Consider the following 16,982-nt stretch of genomic DNA (forward strand, 5'->3'; position numbering starts at 1 on the left):
TTCCAGCTGGTGATCATCAAACTCGTTGGAGGATGTTTACGTTTGTAATCAACTACCTGGTAGTTAATTACATTCACCTGGTGTCCCAGCGCTCGTTAAGCCCCTGATTACACCAGGTGAATGTAATTAACTAGCTGGTAGCAGGAGTTATTTTGAATGATGAAGTGCTGTAATTAACTTTTTCAGTGTAGCCACTTTCCCTCAACCTGCCTCGTCTACTTCTGCTTCAGTGATTTCCTACATTTCCCAGAATGCCTTTCGACATCCCCCAGAGAACAGGTGTGAATCTGGTCTCTCTGCCTCTTCTACAATGGATATCTCCCTGTATGATTGTTGAACGTCGGTGCAAAATGGCGAGTCTACAAAGAAGCTCTTGCTGTTTGATTCTGAGGGACTGAAACCAAAACATGATGTTTACATTTTCTGCTATTAAAAAAATAATAATTCCCCCCCAGTCCAACATACACATTTAAAACATACAAGATGAACAGACTAAACAACAACACAAATTGTACTAGCAAGTAAACTTTATTTGTCTATTTCAGAAAAAAAAGTGAAACAATAATTACAACAAAGAACCAAATGAACCTCAAAGGGCAGTAAAAATATAACAAATATAATAATAGTTAAAGTGGAAGAACCCAGAGCGACTTCCAGCAGCCGAACAAGGATGGCACTTCAGATAACAGGAGACAGCACGACAGCCTGGCTGGACACAGAAACTGCGTCGGGAGGCGGGGGAGAGGAGTGAAAAGCTTGGTCCTTTTTATCCAGAGAAGTAAATGATGAACAAAAAATTTAGATTTGCCTTCAAAAAGAATACAGCAACCACAAAATCAAAGTACAGCAGTTTTACTACAAAAAAAAAAGGTTTACAACAGAAACAGCCCATCACCTCTGAAATAGCATGACAAGTAAACGTCAAAGCAGCCACCCCACTGAAAAGAAAAGCGTCGTTTTGTTTTACAACTTTTACAATGGATTTTTTTTTGTCCTGCGGGGTCACCAAAAGCAACTGGAGAGTCAAAAGTGCACCACTACAATGAGGAGTCTCGATACCCAATTGAGGAGCGTGAACTCAACTGATCTCCTGAATGGATGACGATGATTTCCTAGATACATATCAAGCCTACGCCTAGATTAAAACGTTTCTTAATCCGTGTCTGTGCATTTGTCCCGTGAAGATGTAACATCAAATACTAAAGAATATCCTTCTTTGTCCGTTTGAAATCTTTATACACACATTCATGTGACATCTGTACTGTAACTTGGAACAGGATTCAATGTAAGGAACCAATATTAGTCATGAACAACAGTATTACAATACCTAATATGTTACTCTTTGAAACAGATGTTACACAGTTGGAGATTTTGCAATATCTTTAATAGCCCGTAGTTGATCAAACATCCCTGGATCTCTGTGTTCCTGACAAGAGAGACGGTCAATACCAGAGTTGAAAATATGTATAATCTATACATATTATATCAATATTGAGGGCCAATAACTGGTGTATAACACTTGTATCCTTAAAAGAAATTAAAATCGGCAGAACGGCAAAGACAAAAGCTACAGTTATAGATAAATAGCTACAGGTTTTTTGTTGTTTTTCTTTTTTGAAAACAAAAGCGCGTGAGAATCCTTTGTACAGAATATTAACAATATTTGATGGCAAGACCACTGAAGACTCTCTCTTTAACCTGCTATTGGAGTTACTATAGTGTAGGACTTTGGTCCAACAAAACCCAACAAGAACTTGACTGTACTGTAACACATTCCTTCGTTGTCATGTAAGGTGTCAAAGATTGGAAAGTGCAAAATGCATTTGGACTTTTACAGGTAGTAGTAATCGGTATATGAATAGGGGAACAAAAGTTAGTTATGCTTCCGAAAATATAATATCAACAAGCTAGCCCTGTTAAATGGAAAGTCTGATGATGTGGTTTGATATGATTTGAGCTGATCTGATTAAGTGAGGCTGTAGCCTAGTTTCATTCTTGGTAAAATGCGATAAACTGATTAGTACACTTGAGATAAAAACAACAGGTTAAGTAACACAAGGAAATTTTGTGTTTTTGTAGCTGAAATATAAGATTTTGGTATACATACATGTAGGAGACGATACAGTTGTTGCATGCAGAGGCACTGAGTTGAGAGAGTTTGTAGGCCTGTACTCTCAGGGCATGCTTACGTTTCACTCAAAACTCTGCTTTTCTATTGTACAAAAATGACTACAGAGCTTCCCACGTTGGCATTCGCTTTCTTCATACATTTGCATCACCAAATATATACGTACCCAGCCATTTACAGTATATACATATATACTTCACATAATATGTATATATGCTTGTGAACATTCCATGCAGCATATAAGAACCCCTTTCCTTAAATAACATCGTTGTAAAGAAAGAGGGCATTTTCCATCAGAGAAAATCCTGCTGTCCTCCTGTGTTTGTTTCCCCCTTAGGGTTTCAGATGGCAACTAGCAGTACAAGCCAAGCACAAAAAAGGGGTCGCTGCAAAGGATGTTCTGGTTTCAAAATCATTTTTCCGAGCCCGGCAAAACATCGGCTCAATATGCACCAGCACTGGCAAGCAATAGTATCAGCATTTCTGCGAACACAATGCGATCAATGCACAGCTAACGAAGCACATACTCAAGTCAGCTTGATGCAAGTGCCCTTCCCCCCCAAATTGAACTTTGATTTCCCATTACCTCCACTGTGCTCAAAATTAGTCAAACACTAAAACTCCCCAAAATGGCCTTGTTCCTACATATGACATTAAAAGTGATTTGCTGATTTGATAAAATTGGATCACATTTATGTCACATGAGATGTCCAGCATTTGTTTTCAGGCAACATTTTACTTAAGTTTGCTGTTGTAATGACTTCTCAGTCAACTTGTGTAAGATATCTTGCAGTAATAAATTCCAACAACCTCCATTTTAAAATAATTAAATTGTCATGCTATTCAAAAAAAAACTGCAGTCGCAGATATATCCAGCATCTTATCCTAAAATGTTACCTTTAATATGCAAATGTTCCATGGTTGCTAATGTTGTGTAAACGTCCCAAGGGCTGAGTAGACTGGTATAGTACATACAATAGTTGCTGTATTATCGTATCTGTGGAGGTATAAAATGTGGCTGTTTGGCAATAAGCAGGGAGAGAAAGGTACAGTAAAGTCCCTGCCTTTCCAAAGTGTGAGCCAGGTAGAGTCGGGGAGACCTGAGGTGCAAACTCTCTCTATGATTGTACTGATCTTGCATCTGTTTTATAATTGGAGTGTGGTATGGAAAGGACGGATGCAAACAGATCTGAGGCCAGTTTGGAAGGACTGCCCATGGCGAGCGATATCGCCGTGGTATTGTTAGGGTACTTGGCTGTCTTTTTAGCGTGTGCGTTACACTATCTAACATATTAGGACTACTGTGCTACTCTAGTTTGTGTTTCATTTCTGATTGAAAACATCATAGAACTTAAATGGCCATTTTGTGGACTGACAAGTAGAAAATATATCAGTTATTCATTTGCTCAAGTGGTGAAACGAATGAACACCACTGGCTCTGCGCTGCCAAGGCAACTACTTCATAGTTCAATAGCTTGAAGGTAATCAGCTAGCCTGATTGAAGAAAACATAACAAATAAACATGACTACAACTAAACAATGAGAATCAATCATTCATACAACATAATGAACAGCGGCTGAACAAAACTCATGGCGGATGCTCTGTTTCTTGATTAGACTTCATGGGTGGTTGTTACAGTAGGTGAGACATCTGATTGGCTAGACTCACAGGAAGAGGAGTCAGCCACATTGGGCTGGCTGAGCCTACAGCTGCCTGGTTAGTATGGACGACATTGATGAAGACGTGTAGAGTGATTCTTGACCTTGGAGGTGTGTGTGTGTGTGTGTGGGTGTTTGTGTGTGTGTGTGTATTCATGACTAAATCATGGGATATGGCTAGAGAACTTGAAGGTCTGGGCACTGGTGTGTGGAGGTTAGACTAGTCTCATTGGGCTACTAAGACAATGGGGCGGGGGGGGGGGGGGGGACAAGTAAAGCAGGGGTGGAGGAAAGCATCCCAAGGTCCCTCTACTGCCCCCCTAACTCATCGTGATCAGAGTTGGAGGAAGGCGGCGTGGATGATGGGACGTGGTTTGAAACCGGTAGCGGGCCCACAGCGGAGCCCTGGGGGACGCCGCTGGGGACCGGGTCGGGCAGGGTCAGGGTTTCCGGGGCGGACTTCTTGCGGGGTCGGTCCTTGGGGACGGAGAGGAACTCGGGCGCGTCGGTGCACATGGGGGTGGAGGGGGCGCTGGCGGGGCCGGTGAGGGCACAGGAGGACAGGGGCGTCTCACTGATGGAGATCGACGGGGGAAACATCCCGATCTTCTGGTTGGTGGCCTCCTGGATGGTGCGCTCAAACTCTCTCACCTCATCCATTGTCATGTCTGGTTTGGAGAGAGTTAGAGAAAGACTGGCGTGAGGGGGATTTGGGAAAGGAGACAACATTTCAGATCCTTTGTAGATGATTCATTTCTAAGGAAAAAGGGTTGCATGCCCAGAACACAGGGATTCAAAACCCATAAACCAATCGTATTTCTTGTCATCTCAAATCATGTTATTTTAATGACTATGTTGTACTTTGTGCTCTCTTTTGTTTTCCAGATACCTTTTCTACCATCAGACTTTTAGGCTTTTTAAAGGATTCCTCTGGTGTTGGTGAAAGTTCGCCTCATTTTCCAGATTGCCCGGTGTTCCCTACCTTGTAGATGCCATTCAATCCCATTCATTGTCATTTATGATTTCAAATCCAAACTTCAGAGATGTGTAGTAAAGTAATCCATGGAGGAGATTTATGGGTCGAAGATGTCAGCATAAAACAGTAGTACAACAGCACACAATATACGTTTTATTTGTGAATGAAAAGTAGTTCCTGATTGACGAAGGTTCCGCCTTTTCAAATCATTGCGCACGCTCACTTTCACCTGAGAAGTTGGGCTTGTTTAGACTGGAAGTCCCGCCTTACATGGCACTTAACACCAATCACTAACATCCTGCAGGGTTACTTCAAGCCGATCAGCTGTGAAAGAGTGTTTATCCACCTGAAAATAGTCCATGTGGAATAAGCTAGCTTTATCATGCCATAATTCGGCCCACAAATTAGTTGGAGCTGCTGATAACAAGCTAGTTTTGTCTCCACTACGATGCTTTTTTCAAAAGTTAGGATAATTACGTAAAATGCAGGACATCTAAATCACTCTGAAGGTAAAAAATAAAAACAACCGCAATTTTGTAAGGGAGAGATGCCAATCTGGAAAATGAGGATAACTTTCACCAACACCGCAGGAATCCTCTAATGAAAAATACAGCAGTTTGAACCATCTCAGCCAATATATTCTTCTTCACACACTTCAGCACCTCCCAGTTTACAGCTCTTTCATGTATGCATACTTTCACTCGATGTAGGACAGGGTGAGTGGATGTGTGGAGAGTTAAATGTGGCTTCCGAGGTGAGTCACCAAACTGTTCAAATATGAGACAGAGGAGGGGTAATGGAGTAAAAAACAATGAAAAGACACATACGCTTGCTTTGTCATGGATCTCTATGTCATCCAGTGAAGATGGGTTTGTTGTGGAATGCTCTTGCTGCTCATGGCAAACTTTAATGTTGGTTTTCTCATGCATTTGTCTCTCGTATTCCCGCACGTCATCCAAAGTCATATCTGGAAGAAGGGGAAGGGTGAGGCACGAGGGTCGAAATGTCGGTAGCTCCTCCAGTATGGCGCTCAAGGTGAGGGGAGGGGTGGGGGAGGAGAGGGGTTAGGTGGCAAAGGGGGCATTCCGTGGGTGAGTGTAGCCGGATGGGTAATAAGTGCTTTCGGAAGGTCAAAGTTCAGAGTTCAGCACTAGCTTCCCATGACCCAGAGAGGTTAGAGGAGACAGCTAGACACATCCAGGCCAGGAAGAAGGGAGGAGGGGAAGGATAATGTCAAGGATGTTCCAAGAATAAGGAAAAGCATGAATGATCCAGACCCGAAGAAGAGGTTGGATCATTGGAAGCGTAGGAAAACAACACCTGGAAGGGGGGGGGGGGCGACGAAATCATTCCCAGGCAAAATCATTCCAAATGCAGTAGGATTTAGGGAGCATGTATAAAAACATCCAGGTTGTGGGAAGTCGGGGAAAAGAGGTTAGTGGTTATTCTTGACAGGGAGAGGCAAGAGGAGAGGAGATAGGAGAGGGAGTGAATGTGTTTCATGGCAAGGGTAATGGACTGTTATCTGCATGCCCTGCAGCTATGGAAAAAGCTCAACGGCGGAGAGCGAGTGAAAGTGATGCAGCCACTTATGGGTGCGAGCGGGGCCGCCTCCCTTATGGCCAGACTCAGAGAAACAGACATACAGACAGAGACACAGCTTTCATGTTTCAGTGAGTGCATTATCCTTTAGCATCGATGTACACTGCCAATCCTTGCTACAGTCACAGCCAATTTATCTGGCAGTACGCACCATTTTGGTAACTGTAGCCAGACATTTTTGCTTGCTAGAGGCAAACCTGCCAGTATCTGGCTTTGATGTGCAAAGTTGTTTTATAATACCAAATGTTGTTTGCCACTCTTGACTTTGTTTGCATAAATTGAAGTGTTTACTTGAAAAATACCATGTATCTTTTCCTACATGGAATTTATTATTTAATATTCACAGTTTTACACTCAGTTTTACACTTTTTTCAAAATGACAGATCTCATTTTGGAATGAAATTCTTCAATTGCTGTATCATGAAACATGAAAGGAGGCAATGCTTTGAGAGCATTTGTTGTACACATTTTACTTGAATCAAACACTAATCATCCCTGGACACTGGGGCACAGTGTTTGTCATTAGTGGGTTATTACTGATACCAAGAGGAGGATCCATGCTGTAAGAGGCCGAGCGGTGACAGGGTTAGATGCAGTGGTGCCGGTGCGGAGGATGTTGCAAGGTTGGCACACTGACTGGTAAATAGGCAGCATTCATAGTACAGCCATGTACATAATTTAGGTAGCTATCACAGTGCTAAGAGTTCACACAGCATCATCAATTACAGTAAAGTAAAACTTAATAATGGGACTAAAGTCTAAAGAAACACAAATATATCTGTTGTTTAAGGGTAATAAAAAGGCAATAAAAAGGAATTGCACTAACTATGGATCATCTCAAGGAAAACATCTATGGATTGATAAAAGTTAGATGTTGCATACTATATTGACAGATTTATGTAACAAAAATGAATGCCAGTGTGTAGGCAACACATTCGTGATAAGTTAGTTTGAGTGACTAGTTGGATGACTAAAAGTTTGCAATGTGCCAATAGGTGTAAATTAGTTGGAGTGCATGGACAGTTGGACCAAATGACAGGGCTGGTAGACCTACCGATCCACTCATCCACCCAGGCAAAGGCCTGCCTGTGTCCCAGGAGCAGGACATCCCGAACCACCTACAACACAACACAGTGATGGTCAGAAAATAGTTACATAACAGACCCACTTTTCATTATTTAATGTCTATAAAGCAAAGGATTCAGTCTGTAAAAGTATTGTCATTTTGTTGCTGTACCTACTATCATTTAAAAATTACTGTAATTTCTTTTAATTTAGTGCCAATTATCATTTTATAAGAGTTGGTGTTTCTTTTTTTTCTCATTAGATTTCAAGATAGTTTATGAAGCATAAAAAATGCGATCAGGGACAAGGGAAATGTGGTCATGATGTTTCTAATTTAAGTAGACCTGAGCAAATTTGTTCATAAGAGCTGTGCTTTTCACACTAATTATGGTACAACAGAACTCTGTAAAAGCACTGGTCTCAGAGCAGCTCAATGACATAGCTCCATTTGCATTATTGATTAATGCTACTACAGCAAAACACAATGGTGACAGTCACACTGCCTATCTACATACAGTTAAGGGTGACAGAATTGTTATTATTTTATTATAATGTAAAGAAATCATCACAATTCCTAAAATTGAATGTAAAAAGAAAAAGAAAAATGATTGACTCAAAGTATGCCTCCACAGCAAATCAAGCTTTCTGCCAAAAATAGAACATTTTCAAGTGTTTGTTAGAAACAGGAAGCATCAGCGCCATCACATTTTGCACAGGGCTAGATTCAAAACGAATTACAAGGGAGCCGCTGCCTAGAATGAGCAGAATATAGGCCAAACGCTGACGAAAGCCAAATGCTGTAACACTTTTGTTTTTCCCTGCTGCTGTACAGTGAAACTAATTACAACAGGGATGCTGCTGAAAATGTACACGTGTAGACATTTCTTTTGCATCTGAATAATTCACATAGCGTTGTTCTGCTGGCTCGAGCAGTGAGTGAACAGACCATGTAGACACAAGGGCAGGTTCAAATCCCCTTTCTCAGGCCGTGTTCTCATCTATAATTTGTTTGAATTGGTCTGAAATCATAAGGGAAGTTTTTCATTGGTTCGTTTGATGAAAATTTGATGAAAAAATTCTCGTGGTCGTGTAATTCAGACGTTTCTTGGAAAAAACATTTGAATCCTAACAAGCTCATGTGTCAAAAATTACTTGCCATTTCCTCTTCAGCTGGGAAAAGGTGGCACACATTTGTTTACTATTAAGACAATACTTAGTTATTTCGAGCAAAGTCTTAGTTCTGGCTGCATTCTTACAAGTTCAATAGGGAGCCAAAGTGGAAGTGTAGGCCAAGCCTTCCCGTGGTTGACTAGCGGCAAAGTGGCTAATGCGATTTTCCATTGACCGCAAAGTAGTGTGTCTTCTGCAACTAAACAAAGCAACAAATGGTGTTGAGATTCACCTCTCAGCACACTACGTAGTGTAAGCTTTTAAACAATTTGCATGTTTCTGTTATTTTAGGGTGTAGAAACTTACAGAAAAGACTTTGTAACGATGGAGAACTATATAACATATAACTGTTGATAGCTAGTAGGGAGTAGACGCTGTTGGACATGGACTCATAAAGTATGAGTTCAGGCTCATGATAGTAACTGCCGACATTTTTCACTGTAGCCTGTGAAGCTGCAGCTAGCTAGCTAGCTCCCATAGCTTGTTCCCTTTGCAGGAGTTGGAACATACCAGCTAGCTAAACGCCTGCTGGGTAGTGTAGTTCGGGAAAATAAATTTGTCATTCATGCAAATAATACTGAATGGATTTTTGTGAAATTAAGCCAAACGAGATGCATTGATGCTTAAAACAACATTTTTCAAAATCAAAGCCACCTTTTAGATTGCTTATATGAAGTAACCTCCCATACACTGACATAGGGTAAAGTCTACCAAAGGTCTTTACAGGAATGACGTCAACTTCGGCTCCCTATTAGACTGACCTGACCAAAAGGACTAAACTAAGGCGGTAAACACTCCTTAGGGTTCAATTCAATCGCACCAAACAAGTGAAATAGCACGTACTGATACTAAAAACCAGTATTCTTCATACGGGTGACCCCCTCACCTTGTGCACGAACTGCTCGACGCGCGTCTGAAGACCCCAGACCTCGAACTTGACGGTGACCAGCTTGTAGGAGCACATGATGGGATCCTGGGTGTCCCTCCAGCCCTCCTGCAGCATCCCCCGTGACGTCTTGTCCGACTTAAAATACCGCAAGTCCTGCAATGGATGACAATAATTAACCCAAAACGTCAACGCATCGTTGCCTCGGCCCCCCAGAGGAACCAGACCTCATGGGGAGTCTAAACTTAGAGGCATGACTGAACGGCAATATTAAATAACATTCACATTAAAAACGCTCTCGTCCCTGGAGAATCTCTATCCAGTCTCATTGGAGCTGAGGCAATCTATTATCAAACAGCTCAAAAGATAATTACCAGCTCTCTCACTCCACAGACACTGAAGTATGGAAGTATTACGCTTTCAGACTCCGGATGAATGCTGAGTGAGATGGGAGAGGTTGATAAAGCGGAAAGTGCAGCTGCTAGACAAATGGGACTGAGGCAATGAAGTCCCCAAAGTTTGTACTAGAGGAGAAAGGGAGATTGGGCTTCAACAAATATTTCCCCGGAGGCGAGCTGAGGCTTAAATGTCATATCTATATAGTAGTTACTGTGTGTGTGTGTGTGTGTGTGTGTGTGTGTGTGTGTGTGTGTGTGTGTGTGTGTGTGTTCAGACCGTTTTTGTAAAGTAAGGTCAAGAAATTGATGATCAAATATTTTAGGGGCATTTTGGTCCTTTTGCGTCAATTTTATTGTACTATGAAACATACATTTGCATTGCATATTGGCAAATAAACACTCAATTTGTACCACTGAGATTTGTTGTAATTTCTTTCCCACAGCTGGAAACTTACAGAAGAGACTTGTGCCGCTTTCCCCTCTTTGTCCCCACAAGTCCTTCATCTGATATTTGTTGTTTATTTTTTGTTGACCCGTTGGTTTGTGTGGGCCAGCATTTTCTCCTGCTTCAGGCTGCGTACTCGGTGGTTTTCTGATCACAAATCACTCCATTTCTTGAGCAGAACCACAGTTTGAACGCACTGGGAATAATAATGCCCCGGACACAGAGTCCCACAAATCACCTACGGTGGCCCACAGGGGACGGTAGTCACATTCACGCATGAATATTTGCCAACTCAACGAATTAAACAATGAACAGGGTGAAATGTGACAAAGGGTGCTCATAACTTGCAGGGACATTTTTTGCCCCCTTATTTTTCATTTCATAGGCATTTTATAAACTTTCAAGGACATTTTTACCATAAGCCCCTGTTAATTTCTTACCATGGTTTGGGGTCAAGATAGGTATTAGGATTAGGTTTAGGTTAGTGGTAAGGGTAACGGTTAGGGATTAGGGAATGAGTGTAGTCAGGTCCTCATAAAGATAGAAGTGCAATCATTGGGTATAAAACAACAATTTGGACTAAATCAAAATTCAATTCAAAGACAATTTGAGGTAGATCAGAAGATGGTAGAAACTGACAATGTGTCAGAGAAGGACCTGTATGTAGATGATCACCATCACCTAAATCATACTGTTTACTCCTGCACTTCCAGGTTCAACGTTGTTTCACCTGAGCGATACGATTACTTACACATCTCCGGTCCTGTTATCTCCCAGTACAGCTCTACGGCACCTTCACGCACGCCTACACGCGCTCACCTCCAACTCGCACGCGGGCTCACCTCAGACTCTTTATAGTAGCGCTCGGGGATCTCATCGTAGGCGATGTCGACGAAGCACACCTCCCTCTCCTGGTCCTTCAGCTCGCTGTTGAAGATCTGAAAACAGAGCAGGTCTGGTTCACCGCGGTTCAACCAGCGCTTGCTGGAGCCTCTGCCAGCCGCTCAGAATAGCTGACAAAAGTTGACTCATTTTGAGCATCACATCTGTCACAGAGAAACATATTTTATGTCATGCGTTGCTCGGAAAGTTACCCTGCTACACTGCTCAAAATATGTATTAGTCATACTGTTACTGTGACTGTGTATCCTTGCCTTCATCTCTCCTTGTCAATCAGCCAAGCCACTAGAACCACAGTATTGTCATTGTCCTTGCAACCAATAGGGGGTGCTCTATGCCTTTATTCTCTTACTAGGCCAAATGATACAGCGCTGATTGTAATTACTGTATCATACGTTGATATGCCAGTAGGTCAGCTGAATGAACAGAAGGTGACTGCAGCCTTCTTATTTCTTTATTAGATTTTATTATAGCATTCTGTTATGATTATTATATGGAATTTCCCTCTGGCATAAATCAAGTATCTAAGTATGAATTCATCTATCTAGTTAGTAAATGCAAAGGCCCATTCACACACATGCAAACACACACACACGCACCACCCACACACACGTATGCTTGCACGCACGTACACACACATCCACACACACAGAGCTGCCTCACTAGCTGCCATATAGCTGCAGGGCAAAGATGCAACAATACCATTGCAGTTTCTATCAGAGGTAGAAATCTGTGTGTGTGTGTGTGTGTGTGTGTGTGTGTGTGTGTGTGGAGCCAGGTTACACCGAGCCTAAGGGTCCGGCTACAGCACAGGAGAGAAAGCTACATTTCAAAGAGGTTTTCTTCCCATTCTCACGGCTACCGGGCAAGACAGACCACAGGCGAGGCTTAGCGGTCTGTCTGGTGTATTACCACAGGGAGGCTGTTGGAAGATTCAAATGAGTCCCCAAATTATTCTGGAGAAACAGCCACTAGGTATGTAGATATGCAGTAACCTTCAAAATTACATCAAGAATTGGTTCCCAGAAAAAGCTCTTTATTCCAAATTAGGTTTTATGGATATAACTAATGTAAAATATGAAATGTTGCCCTCATCCTTCTAGCCGAATGCTATTTTACACTACAACTGAAATCACAATATGGCTGTCAACTGTTTTCTGTTTTGATTTTCTGCCCCATCTGCTCCACCTCACCCCATCTTCCTCTCCTTCTCCTCCTCCTTCTCTCCCTTTCTCAAGTTTGGTCTGCCCCCATTCTCAGTTCACTTGCAGCAAACTGATAAAAACGGACATTGGTTGACGGGCAACTTGTCAAAATGTAAGAAAATGTCTCTCTAAATGGTTCTTTTTCCTGATAAAGTAATATATTATCACATTAACCGGCAATTATTGCAAGGGGTGAAGATATTATCTGGTCAAATATTGCATTAGCAGGTCTAATTACATTTTTGACCCATTTTGGAGACATTTTCTTAAAAAGTTAAGGTAAGGTTGGGTAAATGTTGCCAAGTGCAGCATTAAACAGGGTTAGGGTTCTTAGTCTTCTTCTCTCTCACCATCTCTCCCTCTCTCCCTCCCTCCCCCTTCTCCAAGAGGCCCTTCTGTCACTTACAGTGGGAAGGAGCACTGCTGGCACAACAAGGGTATGATATGTCAGCATGCCTGAGTGCAGCCAAGCAACGGGAAAGGAGAGAGAGAGGGAGAAAGAGAGAGAGAGAGAGAGAGGGGGGGGGGGGGGGGCGGACGGAGGAAAAGCGGCCAACGAGACAGAGTGTAAGAGGAGATGGATAGAGGAGACAGAAGGAGAGAGAGAGAGAGGGGGGGGGGGAGAAAAGGAGGGGGAAACAGTAGGAAGGTAGAGAGAGGGGGAGGGAGGGACTTACTGAGAGAGGAAGAGAGACGATAAAGTGAGAGGGGAAAGGAGGGTTTGTGTAATCAGATGGAGAGGGAGAGGGCAAAAACCTGCAGTGACATTGCATGCGTCACTTTGCCAAAGGTAAAAAAAAAAAAAAAAAGAAAAAAAACGCAGAAATTCATCGCAGCCAGAGACATCCTCGGTACATTTTCAAGCAAATTAGCACTTAAATTGACATTGGGGGGGGGGGGGGTTTGGAAAGGGAGGAGGGAAGAGAAAGAAGGAGGTCGGCAGGGCGAGAAGGTGAGGTAAAGAGAACGACAGAGTAACCAGAGTGCGAAAGAAAGAGTGAGACAACAAGAAAACAGGTGAACAGTAAACAACGCACTCCCCCTCTGGGCCAATCGCTAACAAATATGTCACCTTGTTTTGACCGGTAACTGTAGCTCTCTCTCTCCCCCCCCCCCCCCCCCCCCCCTTTGGGCCAATTGTGTAATTAATAGTGAAACAGCCAGAATGCGGTGGTGAGATGCATCATTCGGGCAGATAGTGAAAAAGTGCAAAAGAGATGGAGATGGAGCGAGAGAAAGAGAGAGATAGAACCAGATGTGTGTTCTCATGCTGCCTGCTGTCTAGTTGAGCAGTCCCAGGAGACATTACACAGTCATCAGGACACATATTAGAGCTTAATGTGTGTGTGTGTGTGTGTGTGTGTGTGTGTGTGTGTGTGTGTGAGTGTGTGTGTGTGTGTGTGAGTGTGTGTGACAACGGATACTGCTGTGGAATGCTGCATCATGCCATGCACCGTAACCGCGCCCTCCATTCAAACAGCGCCTGCTGTCCACTCACACACCCACTCGTTTCCTGCCTGCTTCCCCTCCGTCTTTCCTTCCTTCCTTCCTTCCTTCCTTCCTTCCTTGGTTTTCTTTCTCTTTCAATCCACTTGCCTATATCTGCGTTCCTTCCTTCCTCTCCTTTTCCTTCCTTCCCTCTTTTCCTCTGACAGTCCATTCCCTCATTCAGTATCTCCTTCCTTTTGTCTTTTCTTTTGTCCCTCCTTCCTTCCCTCCGCTCAATCCCTTCCCACATTTAGTCTTTCCTATTTCCTTTCTTTTGTCTTTCCTTCCTTCCTTTCCTTCCTTCCTCACTCGATCCCATGCCTCATTCGGTCTTTCTTCTTTCCTTTCTGTTTCTTTTCTTCCTTCCTTCCTTCTTGCCACCTTCCCTCCCTCCCCTCCATTGATCCTTCCTTCCTCTTTTCCCTTCTTTCTTTACCACCTTTTCCTTCTTCCTCTCTCAATCCCTTCCCTCATTCAGTCTTTCCTCTTTGCTTTCTTTTGTTCTTCCTTCCTTCCCTCCTTCCTCTCGATCCCATACCTCATTCAGTTTTTCTTCTTTCCTTCCATTTCTTTCCTGCCTTCTTTTCCCCTTTCCCATCCTTTGTGGTTTCTTTTGTTTGTTCTTCCTTCCTTCCTTCCTTTCCTTTCTTCCTCTCTCGATCCCATACCTCATTCAGTCTTTCTTCTTTCCTTCAGTTTGTCTTTCCTCCCTTCTTTTTCCCCTCCCTTGCTCTGTGCTTGTTTGTCCTTCCTTCCTTCCTTCCTTCCCTCCTTCCTCTCTATCCCATACCTCATTCAGTCTTTCTTCTTTCCTTCAGTTTGTCTTTCCTCCCTTCTTTTTCCCCTCCCTTGCTCTGTGCTTTTTGTTTGTTCTTCCTTCCTTCCTTCCTTCCTTTTGTCTTTCATTCTTTATTCACTCTTTCCAAAAACACACACACACACACACACACACACAGACACACACACAGTGAGTGGACGCACGTACGTTGAGCCCTCAGCACGGGGCACATATGGGGGAACGTGACAGTTGTTGGGGGAGCGCAGCGGGTCGTTACGTAACGCGCGCAGCACAGCTCACAGCTGGCTTCACGGTACTTCACAGCATCTTTCATGGGAAAGACATCTCATGTGCTCTCTCTGCTTATACAATGTCTTAAAACATGCAAAGCCTCTTGTTTGTTTGCCCCGAAGCTGCTACACTGAGTCGTACATCTGTATCAGTGTGTGTGTGTGTGTGTGTGTGTGTGTGTGTGTGTGTGTGTGTGTGTGTGAGTACAGACACTGAAATCTATCTGTTGCTCTTCTATCTCCTCTTATATCCACAGGCATCTCCAACTGTCTGGCTTCTGAACAATCACTCTCTCACACACACACACACACACACACACACACACACACTATGTACAACACCGTAGGCAATATCTGTTCTTACATTCAATAAAAAAGTCTTTGATCCAGTGCTTAATTTGTGCCGGATCCTGCCGGAACAGGATCCGGCACCTCGCGGTTTTGGACTACCTGCATTCTGGTACTTATTTGTGTGGACCCGGCACCTGGTGGCATGAAAGGTTGTTTTTTTTTTTGGCTGCCATGTAATAATCCCAATAGTTGACTCTTCTTTCCTTTCCCCTCCCTTCCAAAAACCTAATTGGCTCATTTCCATATGAAGACAGGTGATTACCATATTAGAAAGTAACAACAAGCGCAGAGTAATCACTTCACACATGAGAGCTGCTCTGCAGAGTGTGTTGTGGTAAACTTCAGACAGCGTCATGGCTAAAAGTTGAATTTGCTGTTCATATGTCCGCTGTGTGGACTATTTTGGAAAATGAGACAAGGTAAGCATGATTTTTTTGTTTGTAAACGTGTTAGCATATTCTGTAATCTATTAGGTCTCTGCTGGGACAATCGAAATTCATATTTGCATAGATGACTGCGAAACAGAATTTTTTTGGAGTGCGGACCTGTAAGTCCCACAGTTAAATATGCGGGCAATTACACGTTATGTTGAGTGTCCAGAAATAACTGGTAATAACATGAGAATCGGTTGACGTGAAGGGTGTCACTGTATCACTGTGGTCAAAAAACCACGACACATTATTCACTGACACTGTTTCCTACATTCAAAATCGATATCCTATGAAAGTATTTGTATTGAATATTGATGCGTAACTACTCGAGCCAGAATTTCTCTGGTAGATGGTTGAAGCCATTGCAGTTTCCTTTATGTATGATTAGGATGTCTCATAGTAGCCTATGTGGGCATTTTTATGTTGTGCACGGTGCAGTTATATCTTTAGTCTACTACTTGAAGGGCAGGTTTGTAAAAATGAGCATTATGTAGCCTATGCAATAATCAAATATTGTTATAGGTCCCCAGTAGTCGGAGCTCTAAGGTCATATAGTCGGTCATTTAGTAATGTTCAGGCTGTTAGGTCTACAGTAAGCTGTATGGCTGCACTGAGCACCACCGTGCCTCCAATGTGCTCGTTGGTGTTCCGGGACCTTTTCCCTCCACACCGACCTCTTGGTGTTCCGGGACCTCATCATTTACAAATTAAGCACTGCTTTGATCTCTCGCTTGTCAAACCAAACAAACAAGCATCAGCCTACAACTCCGCTACGTCTTTAATGCACACCGACTCTCTCTCCGTTTCTTTCTCCCTCCCTGCTTCACGAACACATGTACAGTACGCAGCATACACATAGCGAGAAACTTGAGCCGCAATCAACTTAGGTGCCTCTCCTCCTTGATGCCGTTCCCATCTTCGCTGCAGATTGGAGGCAAACTGTGAAGATAAAGTAAAATTAACCCGCTCGCCGCCGCCGCCACCCCGCCGCGCCGCGCTTCCCCCTCAGCGCCAGAGGCCGTGCCAGCCTTTCATCGGATGACGAACGTCACAGTAAATTGGAGAGTGGAGAGAGAGAGAGAGAGAGAGAAAAGAAAAGTGGGAGGGGGAGGCGGGGCAGAGGCCCAAATGAAATGAGCCGTCCAACAAGTGGAGCCGTTTCTTGGCCGCCTCTCAAGGCTCATGAATGGCTGGCATTAGGATATTAAAT

At 43.2% G+C, this 16,982-nt stretch overlaps 1 protein-coding gene and 1 pseudogene across 1 annotated transcript in view; both read right to left on the bottom strand.

Annotated features, from left to right (window-relative positions):
• Positions 1–836: 836 nt before the first annotated feature.
• LOC144542955 (cytoplasmic phosphatidylinositol transfer protein 1 pseudogene) lies at positions 837–4,447 on the bottom strand (annotated as a pseudogene).
• LOC139930181 (cytoplasmic phosphatidylinositol transfer protein 1-like) overlaps positions 4,315–16,982 on the bottom strand; it is a 96,789-nt gene continuing 84,121 nt past the window's right edge. Inside the window, exons 6-10 of the mRNA XM_078290609.1 lie at positions 11,172–11,267; positions 9,487–9,642; positions 7,420–7,483; positions 5,591–5,730; positions 4,315–4,455 (exon numbers count right to left, since the gene is read on the bottom strand). Of these exons, the coding sequence (XP_078146735.1) occupies positions 4,450–4,455; positions 5,591–5,730; positions 7,420–7,483; positions 9,487–9,642; positions 11,172–11,267 (462 nt within the window). The 3' untranslated portion in view covers positions 4,315–4,449. The remainder of the gene's footprint in view (positions 4,456–5,590; positions 5,731–7,419; positions 7,484–9,486; positions 9,643–11,171; positions 11,268–16,982) is intronic.

Source organism: Centroberyx gerrardi, chromosome 3, assembly GCF_048128805.1.
Source record: "Centroberyx gerrardi isolate f3 chromosome 3, fCenGer3.hap1.cur.20231027, whole genome shotgun sequence".
Classification (NCBI taxonomy): domain Eukaryota; kingdom Metazoa; phylum Chordata; class Actinopteri; order Beryciformes; family Berycidae; genus Centroberyx; species Centroberyx gerrardi.